General features: G+C 53.6%; 1 protein-coding gene across 7 annotated transcripts in view; it reads right to left on the bottom strand.

Annotated features, from left to right (window-relative positions):
• Positions 1-1750: 1750 nt before the first annotated feature.
• Positions 1751-25074, bottom strand: part of SMARCA4 (SWI/SNF related BAF chromatin remodeling complex subunit ATPase 4) — a 92405-nt gene continuing 69081 nt past the window's right edge. For 3 of the 7 annotated variants that reach the window (XM_040449888.1, XM_040449887.1, XM_040449892.1), the window contains 6 exons: positions 20152-20414; positions 5603-5711; positions 5026-5127; positions 3951-4083; positions 3669-3811; positions 1751-2274 (listed from right to left, as the gene is read on the bottom strand). In XM_040449888.1, the coding sequence (XP_040305822.1) occupies positions 2242-2274; positions 3669-3811; positions 3951-4083; positions 5026-5127; positions 5603-5711; positions 20152-20414 (783 nt within the window). In that variant the 3' untranslated portion in view covers positions 1751-2241. The remainder of the gene's footprint in view (positions 2275-3668; positions 3812-3950; positions 4084-5025; positions 5128-5602; positions 5712-20151; positions 20415-25074) is intronic. The other 4 variants (XM_040449890.1, XM_040449893.1, XM_040449889.1 and 1 more) reach the window with 3 other exon arrangements.

Genomic DNA, 25074 nt, shown 5'->3' with positions numbered 1-25074 from the left:
CGTCAGACTCTTCTTGATTTTGGCTTGGGTCATGATCTTGCAAGTCACGGGACTGAGCCCCGTGTCGGGCTCTGTGCTGACAGTGCAAAGAGCCTGCTTCGGATTTTCTCTCTGCCCCTCGCCCATTCATGCTTGCTCTCTCTCAAAATAAACTTTAACAAATTGTCTTTAAAAAAAAAAGTGTTTATTCAGGAAAATCGGAATGGCAGGTGAGAGCAGTGGGAGGCTGGGATACTTTTTGCCTGCGGCTGCTTCCTGCCAGCCAGGCCAGGACCTGAAAGTCACCGCCCGGCCTTGGAAATGAACAGCAGCAGATTGGAAATAGGTAGGATTCTCCTTGTGGGATGAATGGGAAAGGCCAAGTTCTCCTAACCAGCCTGAGGTTGGGATCCTGGTTGCCACAGACTGGCAAACTGGGCAGCAGTTGAGCGGCCTGGAGAATGAGGCAGCCAGTGACGGCTCCACATACTGCAAGGGTCCAGAAAGCTGCCTGCAGGTGTGAGGCTGCGCGCATGCACTGAGAGACGTGGAGTGCGCCCCGCGGTTCCATGCAACCTGCTCAGGGGGAGGCGGCGCGCATGCGCTGAGAAACCCTAAGAGAGCGCGGCAGGAAGCCGAAGCAGGTCCAGCCTGCAAGCTGCCTAATATATACAGGGCCACCAGCACGGAGCCTCAGTGACTCTCAGGTGGCTGTCCCCGGCTAATCTGGAAGCGAGGCCGAACCAGGGGCACCTCCTAGAGGAAACCTGCTTCAAAACCAAAACCCAAAACTGAGCAGATACATCAGCAGCTACACACTGTGGGGGAAACACTCTCCAGGGTTAGATCAGTTAATCACTGAACAAAGAAAGTAGAGCCGTCACCACCGAAATTCTTCATGGGGGAAGAGGGAATGACTCAGAGTTGTTACAATATATTATTTAAAATGTCCATTTTGGGGCACCTGGGTGGCTCAGTCGGTTAAGTGTCCGACTTCTGCTTGGGTCATGATCTCACCGTTGGTGGGTTTAAACCCTGCATAGGGCTCCGTGCCCACAGCTCAGAGCCTGGAGCCTGCTTCAGATTCTGTGTCTCCCTCTCTCTCTGCCCTTCCCCCGCTCACACTCTGTCTCTCAAAAACAAACATTAAAAAAATTTTAAAAACAAAAAATAAGTACAAATAAAATGTCCATTTTGAACAAAAAAAAATCGCATGACTTACACTGAGGAAAATGGTCAACAGAACGTTTCTCTGAGGGTGTCCAGATGTTGGGCTTCAAAGCAGCCATTATAAACATGTTCAAGGAACTGAAGGGAACAGTGTTTGAAGAACGAGAGGCAAATGCGATGGCAATGACTCATGAAGAGAGGATCTTAATCAAGAGACAAAAAGCATAGAAAAGAACAACGTAAGTTCTGGACTTGGGAGCCCTCTTTGATGATCTGGGCTCCCACAATGCCCCGGACTTCCCAGGTAACAGCCCGGGCCTCTGTGTGGCACCTGCCCGTTTACATGGCTGTCTTGCCGGCCCCGCCTTGGCTGCAGGCGGAGAGGGTAGGCCCTGAGCTGCCGATCTGATGGTATGAGGACTGCGCAAGTCCTTCTCCTCCGCCTGGGCCTCGGTGTCCTCCCTGTGGAGTGGGTCCTGTGGGATCTGGTGACGGGAGGACAGGGCCCTGGCCGCGGCGAGGCGCCCTCCCACCCCCCCACGCCCCCAAGGCATTCACCACCATGCAGGGAGCAGGGAATGAGTCCACCGGAAGGCAAGGCTGTGAGTTTTCTCATCTGTTTAATTTATTACTGTTTGACATCCAGTGACACTGACATACCCCCGCCGGGCCTGCGGACCCCGGCCCCGGCGAGTCTGACCTGTCCGATAAAATACAGTACAAGGAGTGGACGGCTACAAAAACATGCATCCACGGCTTAAACTACAGTGATTCCAAACTGCGGCCGCAACAGTACTGCCGGGAAAGGAAAGACAACCAGGTGTCGCGTGTTCCCCAATTCATAATTCTTTTTTTTTTTTTTTTTTTTCTTGTTTTAAACAGTTAATGCTGTTACAAACGCTACTGATGCCGGGACGGGGCCAGACACAAACAGTCCTACATCTTCTCTGCCGTATAAATATGGAAGATTTTCGTTTATACAGTTTCCCCCAAGTCTGAAACTACATCTGCTGCTACCCGTTACTGCTAAGGGCTACGCCGCCTCGGCTCTGGAACCAGGGGCCCGGGGTCGAGACTCTGGAATGTTGGGACTCAGTCTTCCTCGCTGCCACTTCCTGAGCGGTCCTGGAGGGGGACAGGAGGAGAGAGCACAAGTCAGCCCTGCAGCCGAGGGCACCCGTCCCCTCCCCGGGGCCTACCTGGGCTCTAAGCACGTTCGGGAACTGAATAGACTTGACTGGGTGTGAGGCCAGGGTCGGGGCACCCTTTGGCTTCACCCCCACTGCTACGGCCAAATCTCAATGTCATTTGCTCCCAAGGACTGGCCCCTGCGCCTCCATCGACTCTTCCTCGAGATCTGGGAGGCTCGCTGGGCCTTCTCTGCTTCCTCCCACCACCGTGTGCCTATCCCTGTGCCCCCGACCTGTGGCATCAAAACCACCTTGGTTACGTAAGAGGTCTGCTCTTCTGTGTGAACGGTTTAAACAGCTTGGCAAGGGCCACAAAACGCTTTGATGGATCCGGCTGGGCAGATGGGGAGCTTTACAGCCCAGACCCTCCTCTCCAGAAACACAGGCCAGCCCTCCATGTTCAGGACACCACTAATGTCCTCCTCATAAGGTCATCATGTATGTCTACAGTCAGATTTACTCCGAGGTAGCAGTTTTTGCTGCTATCCTTGCAAATGGCATGAGAAAAATAGCAACGATGAAAGGGCCCTGAGGCAGTTTCACTGGGCCGAGCACCACGTAATCCTCCTGACCTCCCTGCTTTGTGAAAGTGGAAACTGAGGCTCAAAAGTGAAGTGAACATCCCAGGTCCCAGTGCAGGAAAAGGCCAAACATCCCAGCCACAGCCAGAGGGCAAAGCGTAGCTGAACCCGGCGGGTGGGTCTGCCACCCCCCCATGCCCACAAAAATGCCCACCGTGGGCTGGATGCTCCCGTAGCTTCTCCCCAATGCAGAGGGAACGCGGCACCGACATTCCACTCGCGGCAGCGCTCACGGGTCTTGTAATTTCAGATCATGGCATTTTTGTTTTTGTTTTTATCCACTACCATTCTTGGGAGATCATCCTACATAGGCCGGAACGGAGCCACGAGCGGAGGCCTCAGGGTGTTCCCCATAAATTACACAGGGCAAGGGCCTGCTGAAAGCCTCCGCTACCGAGGGTGCTGCGTCTGCTCAGAAAGACAGACGGGGGACAGTCTGGTGGCATCTTCAACCCCAGCGTCTCCTGACCCTGCCCCCGATACAAACCTGGCACCGCTGGCCTCAGCATGGCGGCCCCGGTGTCCTGGAGAGGCAACGCTGCCCAAGTCACACAGACTTGGGTCTCGAGCTATGTGCCATGTACGATCCTAAGCCTCAGCCTTCCCATCTGTGGGGGGGGGGTTACCAGAGCACCGACCCTCCCAAGGCCGTGCCAGAGGTCTTGGATCTGGCATGGGGACGCATCTCCGAAGACCCAACTGCCACTGGCTACCTGCTCCTGCTCGGGCCGGGGCTCCGGGGGCTCACCTCCTCCTGCTCCTCTTCACTGTCATCATCGCTCACCACCGGCTTGGCCCGGGATCCGCGGCTCGGTCGCCGTCGGCCCCCCTTCAGCCTATCCTGTGCCTTCTCCTTCCGGCCGAGCTTGATCTTCACTTTGACAGAGCGGGCTGGGGGAGGGACCAGAAAGTGGGGGGGAAAAGACAGACAGACGTGAGCTGGGGAGAGAACGGCAAGCCGAGCCAGGGGCGGCCAGGGGCTGCCTGGCTGGGACGTTGGCTTGCCACACCACCCACCGCGGGGACTCACACTCAGACTCGGAGCCTTCCTCCTCGCCCTCCTCCTCCTCCTCGCTCTCCTCGCCCTCACTGTCGTCCTCTTTTTCAATTTTCTGCCGCACACTGGTGAACACCGACTGTAGGACGATGGAATCTTCGTAGATCTGGAAGGAGACGTGGGGTTTGAGTGAGCTGGGGCCACGGGCCCTGCCCTCTGGCAAGGACAGCCTGTACAGGGTAGAGTATCATCTCAGTAACCCTTTCCCAATCAGTTCCTGAGAGAACAGGAGGCTTATGAAATGGCCCCGGAGAAAAGGGTGGGTGTGTTAGTTTAGGCACGGCTACGGGTTCCTTCCTCCCTCTGAAGAATCCCAGAGAGCATTTGCTTTTCAAGTCGCTGGAAACACATGCCCCTTGTTTAAGGCAGTGTTTCCCCCAAACTTAGATGAGTGTAAAATCCCTTTTCCGGGAGGCATCTACCCTAGACACACTTAGGAACAGTTTGCTAACGTGAGGCTGTATGTGTATGTTAATCTCATTGCAGGAAAGAACGTATCTACACAATTCCTTTCAAGAGAGTCCCTAGTGAATTCAAGATAAAATTTAACGTGTACACTGGATGGCTCATAGGGTCATCCTGGATGGACGGGACTGAGTTTATTTCCTCCGATCTGCTTGTTACTCTCTTTGCGCCTTTTAGTAAGGAATACATTGCCTTTTTTTTTTTTTACGTTTATTTATTTTGAGAGAGAGAGAGTGCAAGAGCAGGGGAGGGGCAGAGAGAGAGAGAGAGAGCGAGCGCTCATGAGCACGAGTCAAAGAAGGGCAGAGAAAGGGGGAGAAAGAGAATCCCAAGCAGTCTCCATGCTGTCAGCACAGAGCTCAATGTGGGGCTCTTACTCACAAACTGTGAGATCAAGACCTGAGCCCAGATCAAAAGTTGGACGTTTAACTGACTGACCCACCCAGGCTCCCCAGGAATTTTTTTTTTTTTTTTTTTAAATCAGTCAATTCAAAATGGAGTGAGGGGCAGGCTGGCTTGGGGCCTAGCTGTGAAAGTGGCCAAAGCTAGGAGCGGCTGCCCTCTGCCCCAGGCGCCTCCTCACCAGGGAGCCCTCCAGGTTGAAGGTCTGAGCGTTCTGGCACAGCAGCATGACGTCCTTCTCCAGGTCATTGAGGCTGCGATACTTGTGGTTGCGGATGCGCTCCTGCGGGCAGGGTTAGAGAAGCAGCCTTACCTTGGGAATCTGCCTTGTGCCCAGGGACCCTGGGGCCGGGAGTCCCTCTGCCTCACGCGGTCACGGCCCAGTCTTCCGGGTGACTCTGTTTAGACTCGGACGCTCAGGCCCACTGAACACAAGAGCTGCCTGGCCAAAGCCCAGGCCGTGGGTGATCCTGAAGGAGCCCCAAACGCTGGCTGCCCACCGACACGACCGTGGGACCCTCTCCCCCAACCTGCACTACGGGTCTCTTGAGGCCACGAGGAACCCCAAGAGCCCGTGACTGGGTCCCTGGTCAGACGGTCTGGGTTCTGCCCAGTTTGCTCCTGGTCATGTCTCACACACTCCCCGTAGCTCCCAGAGGGGGGTGCCCATGGAAGGTACCGGGTCAGACCCCCCAAACACTAATGTAGGCACATCCCTGCAGAGAAACCCCAGTTCCCACATCCCACGCCAGGGTTACCTTTATCTTCTTAAAGTCCACAGGCTTGCGGATGAGCTCGTAGTACTCGGGCAGTTCCTTGCGGGACGGCAGCTGGATGAACACCTCGCTGAGCTGACGTCCACTACTACTGCAAGGCGGGACACAGTGGGTGTCACTCACAGGCCCCGCCTGCTGGGAGAGTCCCCACTTGGCCAGCACCCATTGTTTGAGGACAAAAAGGGTGAGAGAGTCGATGCGTGCAGGAGTGATTTCCTGTGAGTTCTGAAACATTCTCTCGAGAGGCGACCATGCACAGAGAGGCCGGGGATGCATCTGAATCCAGCCCCTGCCCTCACCCAATCCTCCCTGCCCCTGGAGGGAATGTCGCCAAATGCCGTAAAAGCCTTGGCACTCGAAAGAAGCAGAATCACAATTATAATTATGTATGATACAAACATCTGCTTATGTTGCAGTGAACTTCAGAGAATTTAGCAAAAACCCGTCCAGGGGATGCCCCCTGGAAAGACGCTAACAGAAGACAAAAGCAGTTTACTGGTGCTTGCTATTGGGAAAGCGCTGGTTTTCCACAGGGGAGCAGAGGAAAGCCGCATCCTGAGTGGCCCTGAGGCGTGGTGGGGTCTCACTCATGGTCTCCTGGGCCTCGCCTTTGGGGGAGCCATCCACTTGGCCACCAGGCTGTGCCATGCCCACGCCTGGCTCTGTCTGGGGACAGGAGCTCGGAGGGACAGCACTCCTGGGGCCTGCCTGAGGAGGGAGGGAGCAGGCACGTCAAGGACTGGCAGATGGGAGAAGTCAACTCTCAGGAGCTCAGTCTCCCCTTCTGCTCTGTCAGCCCTGGAGGACAGGGACCCTGCCTCATGGGACCCAGGGAGCCGGTGACCTGGTCGAGGCCCTGCTCTGCAGGTCCTCTCTCGTCACCTAGGCCCCCACACACGCTGGCTGTGGTTTCATCTGGGTCCCACCGCCCAAGTGTCTGGCCCCTGGCCTGGGCTCCTTTCCGACTGCTTAGCAACTTGGCTTTTTCAAAGTCACCTCTGTGAGATGGATGACCGGGTCTCAGTGCTGCCGGCAGGCTGAGGCCCTTTGGCTCCTGGCAACTGTGGCCTCCTCATGAGCACTTCCTCTCTTCTTTTCAAGAGAGTTCTAGAAGGACAGAGCAGCCCACCCTCTCCAGCTGCTCACACTGAACGCACCCCGTTCTCCTTTTTGTTTACTATTCTGGAAGTCGGCAGTACCAGCACGATTGCGTTTTGGGTTTTGCTGCTGGATGCTCCCCACGTCACAACTGCGTTGAGCAGTGGCTTTGTTTGGGGTGCCTGGGGGACTCCGTTGGTTGGACGTCCGACTTCAGCTCAGGTCATGATCTCTCGGTCTGTGAGTTCGAGCCCCGCGTCGGGCTCTGTGCTGACAACTCAGAACCTGAAGCCTGCTTCAGACTCTGTGCCTCCTTCTCTCTGCCCCTCCCCCGCCCACACTCTGGCTCTCTCGCTCAAAAATAAATCTAACGTTAAAAAAAAAAAAGAAAAGCAGCAGGTTTGCCAAGACAGCCTCCCTGAGGCTGGGATTCTGGAAGCTTTTTGCCCATTTGGGGTTCCTGTGCCTCATGAGTGCCCTGGCCCGCCTCCCGCGGCTGAGGTCTCCTGAGGTGCAGGCCCGACAGGAGCTGGAATCCAGTCCCTGCACCTTCTGTACTCTAGACACGGGACATGTGGTCCTTGCTCTGGGCTGGGCACTTGACATACGCGTTCTCCCCAAACTGTTATTCCAACTGCTGCAACGAGCACGTGGAGGTGGGAGGTTCGGCAAGCCGTGCCCAGACGCAGCCCGCCTCGGGCCTCCGCCTTCCAGCCCGTCCTTCAGGTTGTGCCAAGCGGGGGTGCCTGCGCTCAGCGTGTGCCAGCCCCCCCTTCCTTCCAGACTGAGCGTTTAGCCTCGTCCTGCCCCATACTGGGTCCAGCGGGTCACAGATAGAGGAGGGCGAGCCACCCGCGGGCTGTCGTTCCCAGGCCGTGGGCCCCTGCCTGGAGTCGCAGGCTTCCCCTCTCCTGGAAATGGCCGGGGGTGGTTTGGCCACAGAGGACGGGAGCTTGTCGCATCAACTCCAAAAACGCCAGGAGGTATCAGGAGGCCCTGGGCGCTCTCCTTGGGCCAGGCAGACCTGAGCCGCAGCCCACCGCCCACCAACCTGCACGCATCCCGCGATCTCCCCCGTAACCTAAGAGCTCCTCCTCCTCATGCTGACAGAACGGTCAGACACACTAACGGCATTTCTCTCGCACAAGGGACTCCCTTCCTCAGTGAGACAGACTGAGGTTTTCTCCATTTCACTTTTTAGAGACGCCAGTTGACCTGCAAGATTCACTCTGCAGCGCGCTACTGGGTGTGGAGAGTGTGCCGCACGGGGCGTGAGGGCTGGGCTCCGTCGGCCACACGTGCTCACTGGTGGCATCCAGGATGGTGGCTGAGCCTTGGCACGCGCGTGGCCCTCGAAGGAGCTCACGAAGCAGGACTCTAGCGCTGGAATACAGTGCAAAAAAGTTTTGTAATAAAACCCTCTCTCCTCCGCTGGGCTAAGAAATTGCTGGAGAAAGGAAAGGACAGCGAGCAAAGGGGCCGTCTCACAAACCTCTAGAATAATGGCGTCACTGAGGATAAAGGTCCGCTTGGCCACCCTGCCTAACGTTTCTCTGGTGCAGTGAGCTCTGAGTGCGGATGGCCTGGGATTGGGAGCATGTGACAGAGGGACAGAGCACCAGGACGACGGGGGACTTTTAAAGCCACCCTCTCTCGAATAGCAAAGACCTTTTGGAAATCCACAAAGCCCCGAGATGTCATTTTTTATCCTCAGGAGTCCTCTGGAGGCCCCTGCCCTGCCACCATGACTGCGGCGGCAGGCTTGGGGCCAAGAGCCTTCCTCACGTCTGCATTAGAGGTAGACAAGTCACAGCTGCCTACCTCCCCGAGCATAAAACCCAAAGTCCTTCTGGTGGCGGCTTGTCCCTCCAGTGTGGGCTGTCTGTGGCCTCTAACATCAGCGTCTTTCTCTCCACCTCCTCAGAATCATCAAAGCCACCGCTCCCAGGGAGACCCAGATGCAGCCCTCAGTTCTCTGACCCGCACCCAGGTCCCCTCACATAGTGTAATAAAAAAAGAATGACGGAGGGGCGCCTGGGTGGCTCAGTCGTTTAAGCATCCGACTGATTTCAGCTTGGGTCATGATCTCGCAGTTCGTGGGTTCGAATCCTGCATGGGGCTCTGTGCTGGCAGCGCGGAGCCTGCTTGGATTCTCTCTCTCCACCCCTCCCCCACTCTCCCTCCCAAAATAAATAAACTTAAAAAAAAAAAAAGGGGGGGCGCCTGGGTGGCGCAGTCGGTTAAGCGTCCAACTTCAGCCAGGTCACGATCTCGCGGTCCGTGAGTTCGAGCCCCGCGTCAGGCTCTGGGCTGATGGCTCAGAGCCTGGAGCCTGTTTCCGATTCTGTGTCTCCCTCTCTCTCTGCCCCTCCCCCGTTCATGCTCTGTCTCTCTCTGTCCCCAAAAAAATAAATGTTGAAAAAAAAAAAAAGAAGGAAAAGAATGATGGAGACGTAAGACAGAGGCACAGATCTTCAGGTGTGCCAGGATGCCAGACCCTTGGGACCTGGGTGGGCTTAACCTCTTCTTGAACTTGCTGTTACGGGATCACACATGGTAAGCTCCCAGTTCTGGCCGCCTCCCTCATCGCTGTCAGATTTGTCCCTCTGGCACGTGCCACACGGTCTGCCTGTCTATGTGCTGCTGGCCGGGACCTGGGCGGTGGCGGTTCCGGGCATCATGAAGCAGGTGGCTGCAGACACTCACACCTGAGTGTCTGCCTTGCACTTCTTTGGGGAATACGCCTGGAGCCGGAAGTGCCTGACAGCAGGGTAGGGGGCGTTCAGCTTCAGCAGATACGGGTTGGGGGACGGGACCCCCGCTCCCTTTTTCGGCAGCAGATGGGCTGTTCTCATCCTGTCTGCTGCGCTCACGGTCAGCCCTCCTTGGCGTGGCTCTTCTACAACCCGGCTGTGAACCGGTATCTCCCTGTGGTTTTAACTCACGGTCCCTTGATGGGCAGTTAGGCCGGGCACCCTTTCACGGGCGGAATGGTCACCGGCAACCTCTCTCCGGCACTGCCTGTTCACGTCTTTCTCCTCCCCCAGAGCGGCCTTTGCTGGACAGGTTCACCGCAAACACCTTTCCCAGTCTCTGGCGTGTCTTATTCTCTTGATGGTGTCTTTTGGTGAATGGACCTAACTTTCAATCAAATTCCGACTTACCAATACTTCCTTTTGCACTTGGTGTTTCTCTTGCCCTGCCACACAGGTAATGCGTCTTCTTTGAGAAACGCTGACAATTCAATGTTTTTCTTTCTTTCCTTCTTTTTTTTTTTTTAAAGTTTATTTATTTTGAGAGAGACAGAGAGATTGGGCGGGGGGGGGGGGGGTAGAGAGAAGGGGAGAGAGAGAATCCCAAGCAGGCTCTGCACTGTCAACACAGAGCCCGATGTGTGGCTCGAACTCTGAACTGCAAGATCATGACCTGAGCCGAACCAAGAGTCAGACGCTTAACCGACTGAGCCGCCCAGGCGCGCCGGACAATTCAACCCTTTTACAGAATTAGAGATGAAGCCAGTCACCCGGAGCAGTGGTCATTCCACCCTACCAGATCCTGTGTGTCTGTGTCCTCACTGAACTAGAACACGGGCCATGAGGGCAGTGACCTCGCCGTTTTATTTGCTGCTCTATCTCTGGCACCTGGAACGAAGCCTGGTACACAGCAGGAACTCAACGTTAGCCGAATGAAAGAAACAGACTGGGGTGAAAGCCTCAGGGCCAAGGAGCAGGGTTCAAACTCGGCTATGACGAAGGTCAGCTCGGAATAAGAGTGTTTCATCGCCCCAACACTGCACGGTCATCTATATACCGCCCTGTTCCGGAAAAGACCGGCACCAACTACCGGGAACCCCACTGCCCCCCAAAAGGATAGAACCGCGACCTCTCTGCATCAAAGACATCATCCATCCATATCCCTAACAGACTGAAACACCAGAGAGGCTTTGAGAGTTGGTGGCAGGCAGGGCTTGGGCACATGGGGGGGGGGGCCCGCCCCCCCCTCGCCCGGGGCCGTGTCGCACCCTTTCCCATACGCTGCTCGAAATCATGGGTCAGCAAACTTTTTCTGCAACCCACCCACTGGGTATAAGTCTTTTAGGTTTTGTGGGCCATGCCGTCTCTGTCACAACTACTCAGTTCCTGCCACTGTCGCATGAAAGTGGCCACAGACAACACGCAGAACAGTGAGCTTTGGCTGTGTTCCACCACCACTTCTGTTATGAACAATGAAATTTGAATTTCATAGAATTATATGTCATGGAATATTCTTTTTTGAAATTTCCCAAATCATCTAAAAATAGCATTCCTAATTCACAGGTGATACACATACAGCTGGTGGGCCAGACTTCACAAGCAATCAACCAAAGGTGGTACCCAAGGTAGATCCTTCTAGTCCCGTATAGAAGTGGTCCCGATCTGCCAGGAAGTACTCCCTCTCTGTCCCTCAGCCCTGCTTGCCTTTCCAGAGTCGAGTTCAGACCATTTTCCGACATCTTTAAGCCCCGGGACCATGTTCTCCTTGGACCCTCCATCAGTTAACCGAGCCTACAAGGTCCTGGATAAGAGGAGCTCAGGTGTTTCAAAACTGATTTAGCTGCAGGGGCATCTGGGTGACTGTTGTTTGAGCGTCCGACTCTTGTTTCTGGCTCAGGCCATGGTCTCCCAGTTCATGAGTTCGAGCCCCACGTTGGGCTCTGCACAGACAGCTCGGGGACTGCTTGGGATTCTCTCTCTCTCTGCCCCTTCCCAGCTCGTGAGTGTTCTTTCTCTCACAATATATACACCTTAAAAAATTTTTTTTAATTCAAAAAAAAATCAGAACTGATTTATAGCTGTTGACAATTCACGGGTATTCTGAATTGTAGACAATTCAGAAGGTATTCCACAGGGATGCCTGGGTGACTCAGTCGGTTAAACGTCTGACTTTTGGTTTTGGCTCAGGTCGTATCTCACGGTTCTTCAGACTGAGCCCCATATTGGGCTCTGTGTTGAGCCTGCATGGGGTGGAGAAGCCTGCATGGAATTCGGTCTCTCTTTCAAAATAAATAAATAAACATTAAGGGGAAAAAAGGTATTCCATAAACAAAATTTGAAAGTGGAATGATTTGAACGTATTCACTTACTTGATCAGTAGAGTCGCTTTCTAGGTTCGGTCTGTTGCCACACTACAAAAATTATGAAGAGCCTCCACCTGCCACGTGTACCCCCCCGAAAGGGTAATCTCAGCGTTGGGTCTTAGGGCCGCGTGGCACACAAGTGATTCTGATTCCAGCACCAACGAAAGGAAATGATGTTCAGCAACGAGTCCACTGAGAACAATGGTCTACAGGCCATCGGTCCTGTGCCCTCCGCACTCTCCCAGTAGCCAGAACCGGGGGAAGCTTTATTTCAGGGTGCACGTGCCAAGGCCAAGACTGGCTGTAGGTTATGATGCTGATTAAGTGTCTGACGAGCTCACAGTTTCAAATGAGCCAACGACATACCTGGGGGCACACGTCTCAATATAGTTCGACGAAACCTGTATCTCATGTTTTTAATTTTTTTTTTTTTTAACACTTATTCATTTTTAAGAGACAGAGAGAGACAGAGCGCAAGCAGGGGAGGACACAGAATGGGCTCCAGGCTCTGAGCTGTCTGCAAGGAGCTGGACGCGGGGCTCAGACTCATAAACCGCGAGATTGTGACCTGAGCTGAAGTCAGCTGCTTAACCGACTGAGCCACCTAGGCTCCCCAAGACCATTTCTTTATTATTTTCCCTGCATAGAGAAGGAGCACATTGCTGAAATGCATGAGCACTTTAGAAGGATCTCACACAGGCCCCACATCAGGCTCCATACTGACAGTGTGGAGCCTTCCTGGGATTCTCCCTCGCTCCCTCTCTCTGCTCTTCCTCAGCTTGCTCTGATAAACTTAAAAAAAAAAAAAAAAGAAAAAAAAAGAAAAAAAAGAAAGAAGGATCTGACACAGGATTCTGAGGGAAGCAGAGGGTGGGACTGGTTCACCCCGATCTACTTATTTCTGGAGTCCAGTGTACCTGTCCTTTTTTGAGCTTATACGTAATTCTAGTTTTTTGTTTTTTTTTTTTTAAATATTTTAATGTTTATTTGTGCTGAGAGAGAGTGGTGTGTGCGCACGTGGGGGAGGGGCGGGGAGGGAGAGAGAGGATCCCAAGCAGGCTCCACACTGTCAGAGTGGAGCCTGACGTGGGGCTCGATCCCACAAACTAAGATCATGACCTGAGCCAATACGAAGAGTCAGACGCTTAACCAACTGAGCCACCCAGGCGCCTCTCTACTTTTTTTTTTTTTTTAAGTTTATTTTCAGAGAGAGAGAGAGAGAGAGAGAGAGAGACAGATGTATGCGTGTGCACACGTGAGCCACGCAGGGACAGAGATAGAGAGAGAATTCCGAGCAGACTCCGTGCTCAGCACAGAGCCTGACTTGGGGCTTGATCTCACTGTTGAGAGATCATGGTCGGAGCTGACATCAAGAGTCAGACGTTTAACCGATTGAGCCACCCAGGCGCCCCTGTAATTCTAGTTTTAAGACCCTTCTAAGACAGCTGTGCTGTTGTCTTTTCTTTGGTGTGCTCCATTTCTGACCACTCACTAGCAGGGAGTGAAGCCTCAGATGGAATCGGCAGGATGACAAACGGGGCAGGTGCAACTGCACGGGGCAGACTCAGCACAACGTGGCAAGGCTGCCTGGGCTAATCCTCCCGTGGCTTAGAGCCCCCACTGGGCCCGCAGCCTGGCCTGGGCCTCCACTCAGCCTGGCCGGGGCCCTGAGGATGGGGATCAGTACTTTTCGGAAGACATCTCACCTCAGCGTTTCTCACGACAGGCTCTGGGCTGGGGGCCAGATAGAAGTGCCGACCCCAGACTTGGACCCATGGGCAGAGGGCTGGCTTCTCCTGGAGCACACCCATTCTGAGCTTGGACTCCAGACAAAGGGCTGTCTGCTACCCTCTCTTCTGCCACAAGGGGACTATCCTGAGGGGCTTGCTGCCACCTGCAGTTACCTCTCCTTGGGGGACACTTCGGGGGGGGGGGGACAACCTTCCCTGGGGCTTGTTACACTGCCCGTTTTTCTTGCAAATCAAAGGCACAAACCTTTCAACTCCGAAAGCCATCTTCTCTTTGATTCTAATCAGGGAGGTGCAGGGCTCCTGCGAGGGCACGGGGAACGTGACTGCAGGTTTTGGGCAGTGGCTGCCAGGCCCAGGCTGAGGCTGCTGCCCCGGCTCTGGCCGGGGCCCTTCACCATTGACATGGATCCGGGGCTGGTCTACGGGCAGCATGCCTGGCCCGTGACGTCTCACTCGGGGTCTCTATAATCCCATTGAGGGGATTCTCCTTCTGTGCTGCGGACTCGGAAATGGAGACGTGGACATGGAGGAGGAACCCAGATCTCTGTGACCTTCAAGCCCTCTGGCCCGTTTAGGGTTGCTGCCTCTTGGCAGGGTAGAGGAGGAAGGGGGCCCAGAGGGGCTGCTCAGCGGGGTTCAGCCATGGGAGGTTCAGCCGGGGGAGCCTCTACACATGCACCATCTTTCTGGGCCATCGTGAGTAACTTGCAAGGATCTCCTAAGAACAAAGATGTTCTCTTCTGTGACATCAGTACGGTCAAGTTCAGGAAACCTGGCGCTGACCCCTCCGCTGCTGGGCATGTGATCTTTACAGCAGCTGTGACTCTGCCCTATCGCTGGTAAAGGTCAATCTCAAAACCCCCGTGGGGAGCACAGGTTCTGAGGGTCCTCTGGAGCCTGCCTGCTTAAATGGCTCCTTCCGGCAGATGCAGTTCTCTAAAACCTCCCCCGAGGCACCAAGTACACACTCCAGAGCACACACCTGCTGACCGGCATTTGGAGACAGTGCCCAGATACCCTGGCTTGCTTCTGCTGATGCTCTCTGAAGGATTAAGGGATGGAGACATCAACTGGCAGCACACAGAGCCCCACGACAAGGTCCCAACCTGACCGGGAACCTGTGCCTAACTCATCTGTTCTTATTTGATCTTATTTTTTGCAAACATTTTTTAATGTTTTTATTATTTCTGAGAGAAAGAGACAGCGTGACTGGGGAGGGGGGCAGAAAGAGAGAGAGACACAGAATCTGAAGCAGGCTCCAGACTCCGAACTGTCAGCACGGAGCCTGATGAGGGGCTCAAACTCGCAAAACCGCGAGATCATGACCTGAGCCGAAGTCGAACGCTCAACAAACTGAGCCACCCAGGTGCCCCTGCATGTTTGGATTTTAGAGCGAAAACCCCTACCTCCAACTTTCTTTCTTTCGTTTTTTAACGTTTGTTTATTTTTGAGAGAGACAGCACAGGTGAGGAGGTAGAGAGGGAGATGGGATAGAGGATCTGAAGCAGGTCCTGTGCTGACAGCAGTGAGCCTGACTCAGGGCTCAAACTCACAAACCATGAGATCATGACCTGAGCTGAAGTTGGAGGCTCAACAGACTGAGCCATGCGGGTGCCCCTCCAACTTACTTTCTTAATTCTGGTTCCAATTCTGGCTGTTAATTACAGGGTTCCCTGATGCAGTTTGAGATTTCCAAGCACCAAGGAGAAGGGACCCTGCGGGGTCCTGAACATGGGAGTGGCCCATTATAGTTCCCTTGCCTTCCTTGGCTTCCTCTGGACATAGGATGCCCATGCCCTTGGCCTCAGGACCCCTGCGTATGCTGTCCCCTGTCCCCTTTGCCTAGGACACTCTTTTCTTCCTCTTCCCCCGGAAGAGGTGCAGGCCCCTATGTATCTTCAGGCTCTGCTTCTGTGGCACACCTCTTCAGGCCACACTGGACACAGGGGCCTTGGGAGGGATGGGTGTGGCAGCCCCAGTGGGAACAGGTGCAAAGGGACTGAAAGTTTCTCGATCAGGAGGTTACCTTTGGTAGATGAGGGCAAAAGCACAAAGGTAATGTCAAATGTGATTACACTGGTGTTTAAATACACCTGGGGGAGATCTCGAAGTACATAATCAAAAGCAACATCTGGAGTGACGCCAACAAACAGAAGGGCGACCCTGCTCACACACAGCAGCAGAGGTGCAGAGGAACCGCTGCCGTGACATGGCTGCGTGGAAACGCGGCCCCGGCTCCCATAGGCGCTGGGGGGGGGGGGGCCCCCAACCGCAGCACCAGGGCCTCCTGCCCGCCGAGGCAGACTCGGGACACGGCAAACCCAAAGGCTGACAATGTCCTGTAATTATTCTTTGGTGTCCGGGAGGAACCAAGCTGTTAACGATTCGTTCTGTCCTCAGGCTTCGTGTTTAACTCAAGTATAGAATTTAGCTAATTAAAAAGTTCTGGAAAGTAAAAAAAATAAAAAAATAAAAAAAAATTTTTTTAACACAAATCTTTCATGGTCCCTTCTGGAAAGGAGTTATGTTGGCAGTCTGAGACAAGAAAGCGTGTGTTAGGCTACTTCCAAATTTATTCCATTCTCGTCCTCTTTGGGTGTGGCACAGTAGCTAGTCCCTCAGAACCTTCCAGGTGCCTAACAAGCATGCCCTAAGAATTTCACCTGGTCCGAAGAGAGGCCTGGTTTTTACACTAGGCTCCTGGGAGGTGAACTCTCAGCCCTTGAAATGTCCTGCCTGATGGGCTGCCTTTGTTTACCTGGGGTCCTCGGGCCCAGAGAGTCTAAGAATGCAATTTAGGGTAGTGGCGATGGGTCGTGTGGTGTCAGCTCAAGCCACAGAGGGCCTGGAGCCTGAGGCCAGTCACATGGGTGGTCAGTCGTGTCTCTGTGAACAAGTTCCAATAAAAACTCTAGACGTTAAGGGTTCCTTGGCTGGCAGCGCCCTGCGTGTCTTGTCTCCTAATGCCGCCAGGAGAAGTCTGCTGTCAGCCACTCTCGGGGGAGAGGGTGGCTGGAAAACCTGCACACAGAACTCTCTGGGACTCTGGCCCCATGTCAATCTTTGTCCTTTCACTGTAACAAACTGAAACTGTGAGTTTAACAGCTTTGAGAGTTCAGGGTCCGCCTAGAGAGTTGGCCAGCCTCAGGGTGGTCCTGGATCCCTGAGCTCCGCGGCTGGTGTCCGGGGTGAGGGTGGTCTCACTTCTCACCCAGTTGTCTCAACAGGGGGGAACCATACTGTTGTCTTCCCCAGGGTTTCAAACTCTGTGTTAATGAACGTCAAAAACATCCATTAAACAGGTCAGCCTTTTACCCAAACATCATCTTTGAAAGTATTTGCGATGAGGTAACTTTTTCAGCGGGAAAATGAGACTATTTTCCCGAGTCTACGTGCCCTGCTTGATCTTCTGTGTGACCACAGGAAAGCAGCAGGCGGATGGACATGCTCCAATCGCGAACGAAAGGTTTCTCAATGTCAGCACGGGGAGGATTCCTTTACCCACCACGTGCACCGTTTCACTCGCAACTCCGCCACGTCTCTTCCCAGCCCTGTGACGCCATCTGCTGCGGGAAGACGCAGGGTTAAATGTGAACCCCGCACCAAGGCCTCCACTGGGGCGCCCTGCCACGCGGGTATCAGGTCGACTGGGAGTGCAGCTCTGGGATTCCAGAGCTGGGGCCTTTCATCACACTGGATCCCGGAGTCCCCACCAGGATCTCAGCCGCCTGCAAGAGAACAGTCTCAACAAGGGATCACTGAACCCTCAGGGCCAGGTTTAGTGTAATGGCTGACTAATCACTCAATCTTGCACGTGCAAGAAAAACTCTTGCAGATGTGGAAAGACAACTGTTTGCAGCAGCCGGGGGAACCACTTCCTCTTTTCTCACATGATACACAACGAAGAATGATGCTCAGAAGGTCACAGGATGACTAAAAAAATGGACACGTTTTTGGCCGCTTCCAAGTATCTTTTTTTTTTTTCTTTTAAACCGAGGCGTGACACAATACAGGAAAGCGCACCTATCTTGAATGCGTAACGTTTTCACGTCTTGATGTAACCACTGTTCGATACCCATCACCATGGGTCAGCTTCTGAACGTCCCATAACTGGAAGCATACAGTAGGTACCGGTGTCTGGCTTCTTTCACTCAAACAAAATGACTAGAAGATTCTCCCAGGGAGTGTCAGACTGTCTGTCTGGTGGTTTTTGGAATTGTGCTCTTTGATTAGGCCACCACTGAGATAATTTTCCTACGGATGGACACCAGGCTGTTTTGTTTGAGGCGGTCACGATCCAGGCTGCTACGCACACGTGCTCGTATGTGTCTTTTGGTGACACGCGTGGCTCAACGATCTCTGGGTGAGAAGGTTTACGGCCAAAGCGCCGTCCACCCCCGTAAGCGGCACGTGAGGTACAACTGCTCCACGTCCTCGCCAGCTCTTGACGCAGTTCTGGCCATTCCGGTGAGCCTACAGAAAGAAGCGCCTCTGGTTTTTCCGGGTGCTACTTTGACGTTGTGCACTGATCCTGGCCACCTTTTCACACGCTGACGGGTCACTGGGATGTCTTCTTCCAGGAGTCCGTCTGCGACTTTTGCCCATTTTAAGATTTCAGCCTGCGGGAGCATCCACTGACTTTGTGAGGGCGTCCTCGGATGAACCAATGTTCTTAATTTCAGTGAAGCTGAATTTATGAGTCTCCTACGGACAGCAGTGCCTGTGTCCGTTCAGGAAGTCTACGCCTACGTCGAGGCCAGGAAGATGTTCATCTGCGCCTTCCTCGAGAACTGTTTTACCTTTCACATTTACATCTGGTATCCATTTCAAGTTAACATACGGGTAAAGTGTGGGGCAGGGTCAAAGTTCATCTTCTCCATTTGGATATCCAAAAGATCAGCAGGACTTTTTCAGAAGTACATCCTTGCCCCCTAACCTTCAAGGGTCTTCTTCATTTTGACAATTTTAAGACTCCCTCCCAAGAAGATCATTGGGAAGAAAACACTGGGGTCTATAATTTTCACTGGATTTTTGCACACTCCATGTTTTATCGTGGGGCTGGATCCCACGACCCTGGGATCATGACCCGAGCCGAAATCAAGAGGTGGACACTCAACCAAATGAGCCCAGGTGACCCCTGCATATTCCGTATTTTAAATAATTGTGAGTCTTCTACGTTTTTTGTGTGGCATTTGCCTCAAACGTGAAGTCTGCAAATTAGCTCAGCATTTTCTTCTCAATACTGCAGCTATGTTTTGAGAATGAGTGGCTGAACTTCAATAGGCCTTTCTCAGCCATTTGTTCCTCTTAATAATAAAGGATTCTTTTTTATTTTTATTATTTAAAGTTTATCTTACTTACTTTAAGGGAGAGCATGTGTGTGCACACCAGCACGAGAGGGGCAGTGAGAGAGGGAGAGAGAGAATCTCAAGCAGGCTCCACGCTGACAGTGCAAAGCCCAATGCGGACCTTGAGCGCACGAAATGGGACATCATGACCTGAGCCAAAATCAAGAGTCGGACGCTTAACTGACAGAGCCACCCAGGAGCCCCTAAAAGATTCTTTTTTGAAAGGCAATTTGTATCTTTTGTTTGGGTATTATAATCATCACCCCCCAAAATTTCACACTTGGTAAGAGCCTCTCCAAATGATATGCTGACAGCTTACACCCTGACACTTTTCCCTCCTACAGATTACAGCTTATCCTTACTTTGCTTAATGACTGAGTGCCAAGTGTTACTATAAAGTCAAGCTGGACAACCTTCCCGTTACTGGAACAGCCGTACTGGCCGGTATGGACCAGAAAGGGGAGCAGAACAACCTGAGTCCTGAGCAAGGCGCAGGCCTCGCACCCGTAGCCACCTCTTGTCAGTCCACACGACCTGCCTCGAGCTGGCAGAATGTGCACCTGTTCCCTTGAAGGGCCTGGGAGGACGTTATTTTGCTATTTATATGGTACTTGTGATCCACAAATGGATCCGCCGCAGTCTCGAATCTGGTGTGTGTGTGTTCCTCGAGTGGAACCTGGTCTGTCTTCTCAACGTGCAGCCCACCCGTGACGGCCCAGACCAAGGGGGCCAGAACGAAAACCAGGCTTGCTGGTCACACAAGTGTGGGGAGACGGTGGAAAGTCTAGAGAAAGAAAGCTGCCTGTTCTGTGCTCTCGCCCCGAGGGCCTCCTCGCCACCGTCCGCCATCTGTGCGATCGGCGCCCATCACAGCACAGACCCCTGCCTCTCCACCTCGCTCACCCCTGGCCTCTTGAGGCCTCTCCACCGGCTCTCGCCTCTGTTGGAGCACTCATCCCAGACCTCCTTTCCTCAGGGCTGCCCTCAAATGTCACCTTCCCTGAAAAGAGCACCCTGTCTCTACCTCCCCACCACGCTCTCTCTTCCTGTCACCACAGCTGACACTGTGCGCTTCCCTCTTGCAGACAGTATGTTTCAGGAGGGCAGGGTCCCGGGACAAGGACAGGCAGCCAGTGCTCGTGGAGGGACTGACCCGACGACCGGCTGGAGGCACCTCCGAGGACCCCCAACGCCCGCCCGCCATGCTCCCCGACTTACCTGTCCTTGTACTTGATCACGGCATCCACGATCTTCTTCATCTTCTTGGTGAGGTTGGGAGGGTTGGGGGAGAGCTTCTCGGCAGGTGGCCGCCCGCGCTTCTTCTGCTTCTTGCTGTCATCGTCCTTGTCGCGGCTGCGGGTGCTGGTGGTCGGGGTGGAGGAGCCGGCGTCGCCGTCCCGCTTGCGCTTCCGAGAGGATTTCTTCTGCCGGACCTCCTCTTCGATCTCCTCCAGCGTGCCCTCCTCGATGGCCTTCAGGGTCAATAGTGGTAAAATAGGACAGCCAGCACCGAGGTCGACAGGCAAAGGCTGCGGCGCAGACCCGCGGGGCACAGCTGGGTGGGACGCTCACAGGGGCTCTCGACGGGCCCCGGGGGACCAGGGCAGGCCTGTGTGCCTCCGTGCGCCCCGGTGCCCGCCTGTCCTTAACAAACAGACAGTCGCATTTCTTTAGCAATTAGAGGCATATCCTCACTGAATGGAGACTGAAGACTTGAACCCTGGAATCCCTCCACCCACAGTGACACTATTCATACTTCTGCACTAGACCCTCTGCATTTTTCTCAAAATCTGGCCAAACATACAGAACAGAAAACTGACCACTGTAACTATTTTTAAGCGTGCGGTTCACTGGCATCAGGTACATTCACGTTGCGTGCAGCCAGCGTTGCCAGCCGCCTTTGGGATGCTCCCGGCCCTTCCCACGAACACGTGCGGGACTGGGGACAGAGCTACGGTCACATCCACGTACCACAACGGGACTCATGTTTTTCCTTACTATATCCTGGGTGTATTTCCTGCCGTTTTTCTGCAATGTAATTTTGAATGTCTGCTTAGTATTCCATTGTACGACACACCCTCGTTTAAACATCCCCTGTTCTTGGGCATTTAGGTGGTTTCCGTTTGGGGGAGGGGTGCCAGTGTAACCAATGCCACGACTGACAGCTGTGTGGCTTGCACGTGGATTCGTGGAAGTGGAAGTGCTGAGCAGAAGAGGCTGTATCTGAACGATATTAATCTTCAAACAATACCAACTTCATACTTCTCAAAGGTAATAACCAACTTGCATGTTTTATCCCCGCAAATAAAGAAGTAAGAAGCCACGTTTCCAGGGGAGTCCGGAATCAGGAAAGGGAGTGGGGGCGGGACTCACGGGGATGTGCTGGTCGTCCCCTCACATGTGTCAGCTGTGACCATGAGCAGGACACAGGGCCATGAGCTGAGGACACAGCAGGGAAAACAACCCCTCACAGAGGGGAGAGCGGAAGCAGACAAATATCTTGCAAGCGTGGCACAAAGCGTGTCGATTGCCAAGAAGGAGGGTGAGTGGTGCTCTGATGGTGGGGCAGACGTGCCCAGGTCGGGGGCCAAGGGCGCGCCTCAGAGGAGGTAGCACCAGGCTGAGATCTGAAGGGAGGGGGTGGGTAAGGCATCCAGGCCAAAGGAACGGCTGGAAGAGCACGTGGCAGGCAGGAGCCACTGCAAGGTTGGCAAGGGGGAGGGCGTGTCCTGGGAGCCCAGGGTGGGTGTGGAGGGTGGAACAGTGTTCCCCGAAGTTCGTGTCCGTGTCCAACTTCAGAACGTGATCTTATGTTGAAATAGGACGTTTAAAGATGTAATTACTTAAAGAGCAGAATGAAATCATCCTGTGTCAGGGTGGGCCCACAGCTCCAATGAGAATGTCCCCGAGAGAGACAGGAAAGGACACAAAGACACACGGGGGAAAGGCCACGGAAGATGGCGGTGGACTGGAACGATGGGGCCACAGGCCAAGGAGCCACAGCAAGCTGGAGGTGGCAAGGAAGGGGCCTCCCCTAGAACCTTCAGCAGAAAAAGGGTCTTACTGACACCTTGACTTCAGTCTCTAAGCCTCCAGAACCGTCAGAGAATACACTGCTGTAGTTTTAAGTGACCCAGTTTGTGGTCACTGTCGCAGACACCCTAGGGACGCAAGACTAGGGTCTCTGGTCCTGAGGCCCGGACACGCAGGTCAGAAGGGCACGTGCCAGCAACATTCTGAAGAGTTTTGGTACATGTGGCACCAGAGCGGCTGCCAGAAAAGCGAGGCCGGTTAAAGGACCAGCACTAAGAAAAGAGAGTACTTGTTTTGGGCAAATGTGTTTTGTTTTTTGTTTTATTAATGCAAATTCTTATCATACAAAAAGGCACACGCTTTGTAGGGAAAGCATCACCTTCTCAACAAATGGGGCTAGAACAATTGGCTGTCCACTTGTAAAAGAATGGAGTCGGATCCCTAACTCACACCCTAAACAAGAACTGCTCGGAAAGGGCCATGGGCCCACGTGTAAAAGCTGAAATTCTAAAACCCCTTGAAATAAAACACGGGGGTGAATCTTTGTGCTCCTGCATTTCTCAGCGGACTCTCAGACACCATACCGCAGCACAAGCAGGAGAAAAATAGATACGCTGGACGTCGTCAGAATTAAAAACGTTTGTGCTTCAAAGGACGCCATCGAGAAAGTGAAACAATAAACCGCAGAATAGGAAAAAATACCTGCAAACCATACATCTGATGAAATGACTTTTGAAGAAGATCCGCAAATGGCCCACAAGCACATCAGGAGATGTCCTACCCCACTGGGCACCAAGAAAATGCAAATAAAGACCACAATGAAGTTACCACTTCATAACCACCAGAATGGCTGTAATCAAAGGGCAGGTGACAAATATAGGTAGGGTTATGGAGAAACTGGATCTGTCACATGCTGCCGGTGGGAAAGCAAAACGGCGCAGCCGCTTTGGAAAACAGTCTGACAGCTCCTCAAAAGACCATCTGACTCAGCGATTCTATTTCTAGATATCTAGGTGAGAGAAATCACAACGTGTTTCCTCACAAAGTCTTGTCCACCAACATTCACAGCAGCGTTGTTCACGATAGCCAAGGGGTGGAAACAGGCCAAGTGTCTGCACGAACAGAGACATCACCACCGTGTGGCCTATCTGTCCAACAGAATGCTGCTCGGCCTTGGAAAGGAATGATACTTGCTACCGCATGGATAAACCTTGGAAAGAGTCTGCCTGCTGGAAGAAGCCAGATGCCAAAGGATAGCACATTGCTCCATTTATACGAAACGTCCAGAGCAAGAGCTAGTGGGAATAAAGGGACGGAAGGGTAGCTGAAGAGGATGGGGCTTCTTTCTGAGGTGACAAGAATGTTCTTAAGCTGACCTGTGGTGACCACTGCACAACTCGGAATATACTAAAACTGCTGAACTGTACAACTTAAGTGAGCTTAGTGGTATATGAATTCTATTTTTAAAAAAACAAAAAAAGGGGCACCTGGGTGGCTCAGTCGGTTAAGTGTCTGACTTCGGCTCAGGTCGTGATCTCACAGTCCATGAGTTCGAGCCCTATGTCAGGCTCTGTGTTAACAGCTCAGAGCCTGGAGCCTGCTTCGGATTCTGTGTCTTCCTCTCTGTCTCTGCCCCTCCCCCACTCATGCTCTGTCTCTGTCTGTCTCTCTCTTTCAAAAATAAACACTAAAAAAAAAAAGAAGTGAATCGATAGGGGCGCCTGGGTGGCTCAGTCGGTTAAGCATCTGATTTTGGCTCAGGTCATGATCTCACAGTTTGTAGTTTGAGCCCCACGTCGGGCTCTGTGCTGGCAGCTCAAAGCCTGGAGCCTGCTTCAGATTCTGGGTCGCCCTCTTTCTGCACCTCCCCCAATCACACCCTGTCTCTGTCTCTCAAGAATAAATAAACGTTAAAAAAAAATGATACTAGGGGCGCCTGGGTGGCGCAGTCGGTTAAGCGTCCGACTTCAGCCAAGTCACGATCTCGCGGTCCGGGAGTTCGAGCCCCGCGTCAGGCTCTGGGCTGATGGCTCAGAGCCTGGAGCCTGTTTCCGATTCTGTGTCTCCCTCTCTCTCTGCCCCTCCCCCGTTCATGCTCTGTCTCTCTCTGTCCCAAAAATAAATAAATGTTGAAAAAAAAAATTAAAAAAAAAAAAAATGATACTAGCCCATGGGCAACTGTTTTTTAAAGGGCACCCGTGTCTCAACTGTGGGAGTGTACGACCATGGGAGTCGTACAGGTCTGTGTTTGGGCCTATGCTCCATCAACTGGGGTTCTCTTCTTGTCCCTGGAGCTCGGGGCTGAGGGGTGAGGAGCAGGACAAGCCATCTGCCCCACCCGAGGGTCGCCTGGTTCCCCAGCATGTTTCAGTGGTCCCCTCTTGAGCACAGCTCAGCGGGCAAGCTCACTAGTCTGGGTGGTTCTGAGCTTCTTGGATGGGGCCAGGGCTGCTGGACCTCATGTACTGAGGAACCACTGGGGCCCATAGTTAATCGGGAGGAACCCCAGGGAGTGCAACTGGAGACTTGGGAAGGCAGTATCATTTATCCCGGGGTGTGCCAATAAACAAGGCAACCTGAACGCCCCCACCTGCTTTCCTGGGAAGTGGACATTTTTGTCAAACTCCATGGCCAGATTCCCAGCCATCACTTCTGCACTCAGAGCCCTGAGCCTGGGGAAAGGCCTGACCTGTCACCACAACTCCATTGCCACCTGTGCTGGCACAGTGGGCTGACCAGACCCCTGAGGCCCCGACTCAGCCGCCTACACCTGCTGCTGCCAGGGACCCAGGCGCGTCTGCTGAAAACCATGACCGTGTCACTTGTGAGCCACTGCGATGCTGAGCCTGGGTAGGGACCTGCTTCCTCCCCCCACCACAGCCGGGTGAGGAGTCCAGCTCTGGGAGGCAAAGTGCCCAAAGTGAGGTTGTCTGATCCCGGCTGGCACTCCCTACCGTGTGGCAGGGCATTTCGATCACTAACTCGTCGCTGCCTTTCCCACTCACGGGGGAGTGACCCCGGAAGACCACGCAGAGCCGAGGCCAGTTACGCCTAGTGGTGAGTCCCGAGCTGCCTCGGGGCCACGTGGGTGCTCTCTCCTGTGCGGGT

The sequence above is a fragment of the Herpailurus yagouaroundi genome, unplaced genomic scaffold, assembly GCF_014898765.1.
Source record: "Herpailurus yagouaroundi ecotype Mexico unplaced genomic scaffold, PumYag 200, whole genome shotgun sequence".
In the NCBI taxonomy this organism is placed as follows: Eukaryota; Metazoa; Chordata; class Mammalia; order Carnivora; family Felidae; genus Herpailurus; species Herpailurus yagouaroundi.
This window is presented reverse-complemented; position numbering and strand designations above follow the sequence as displayed.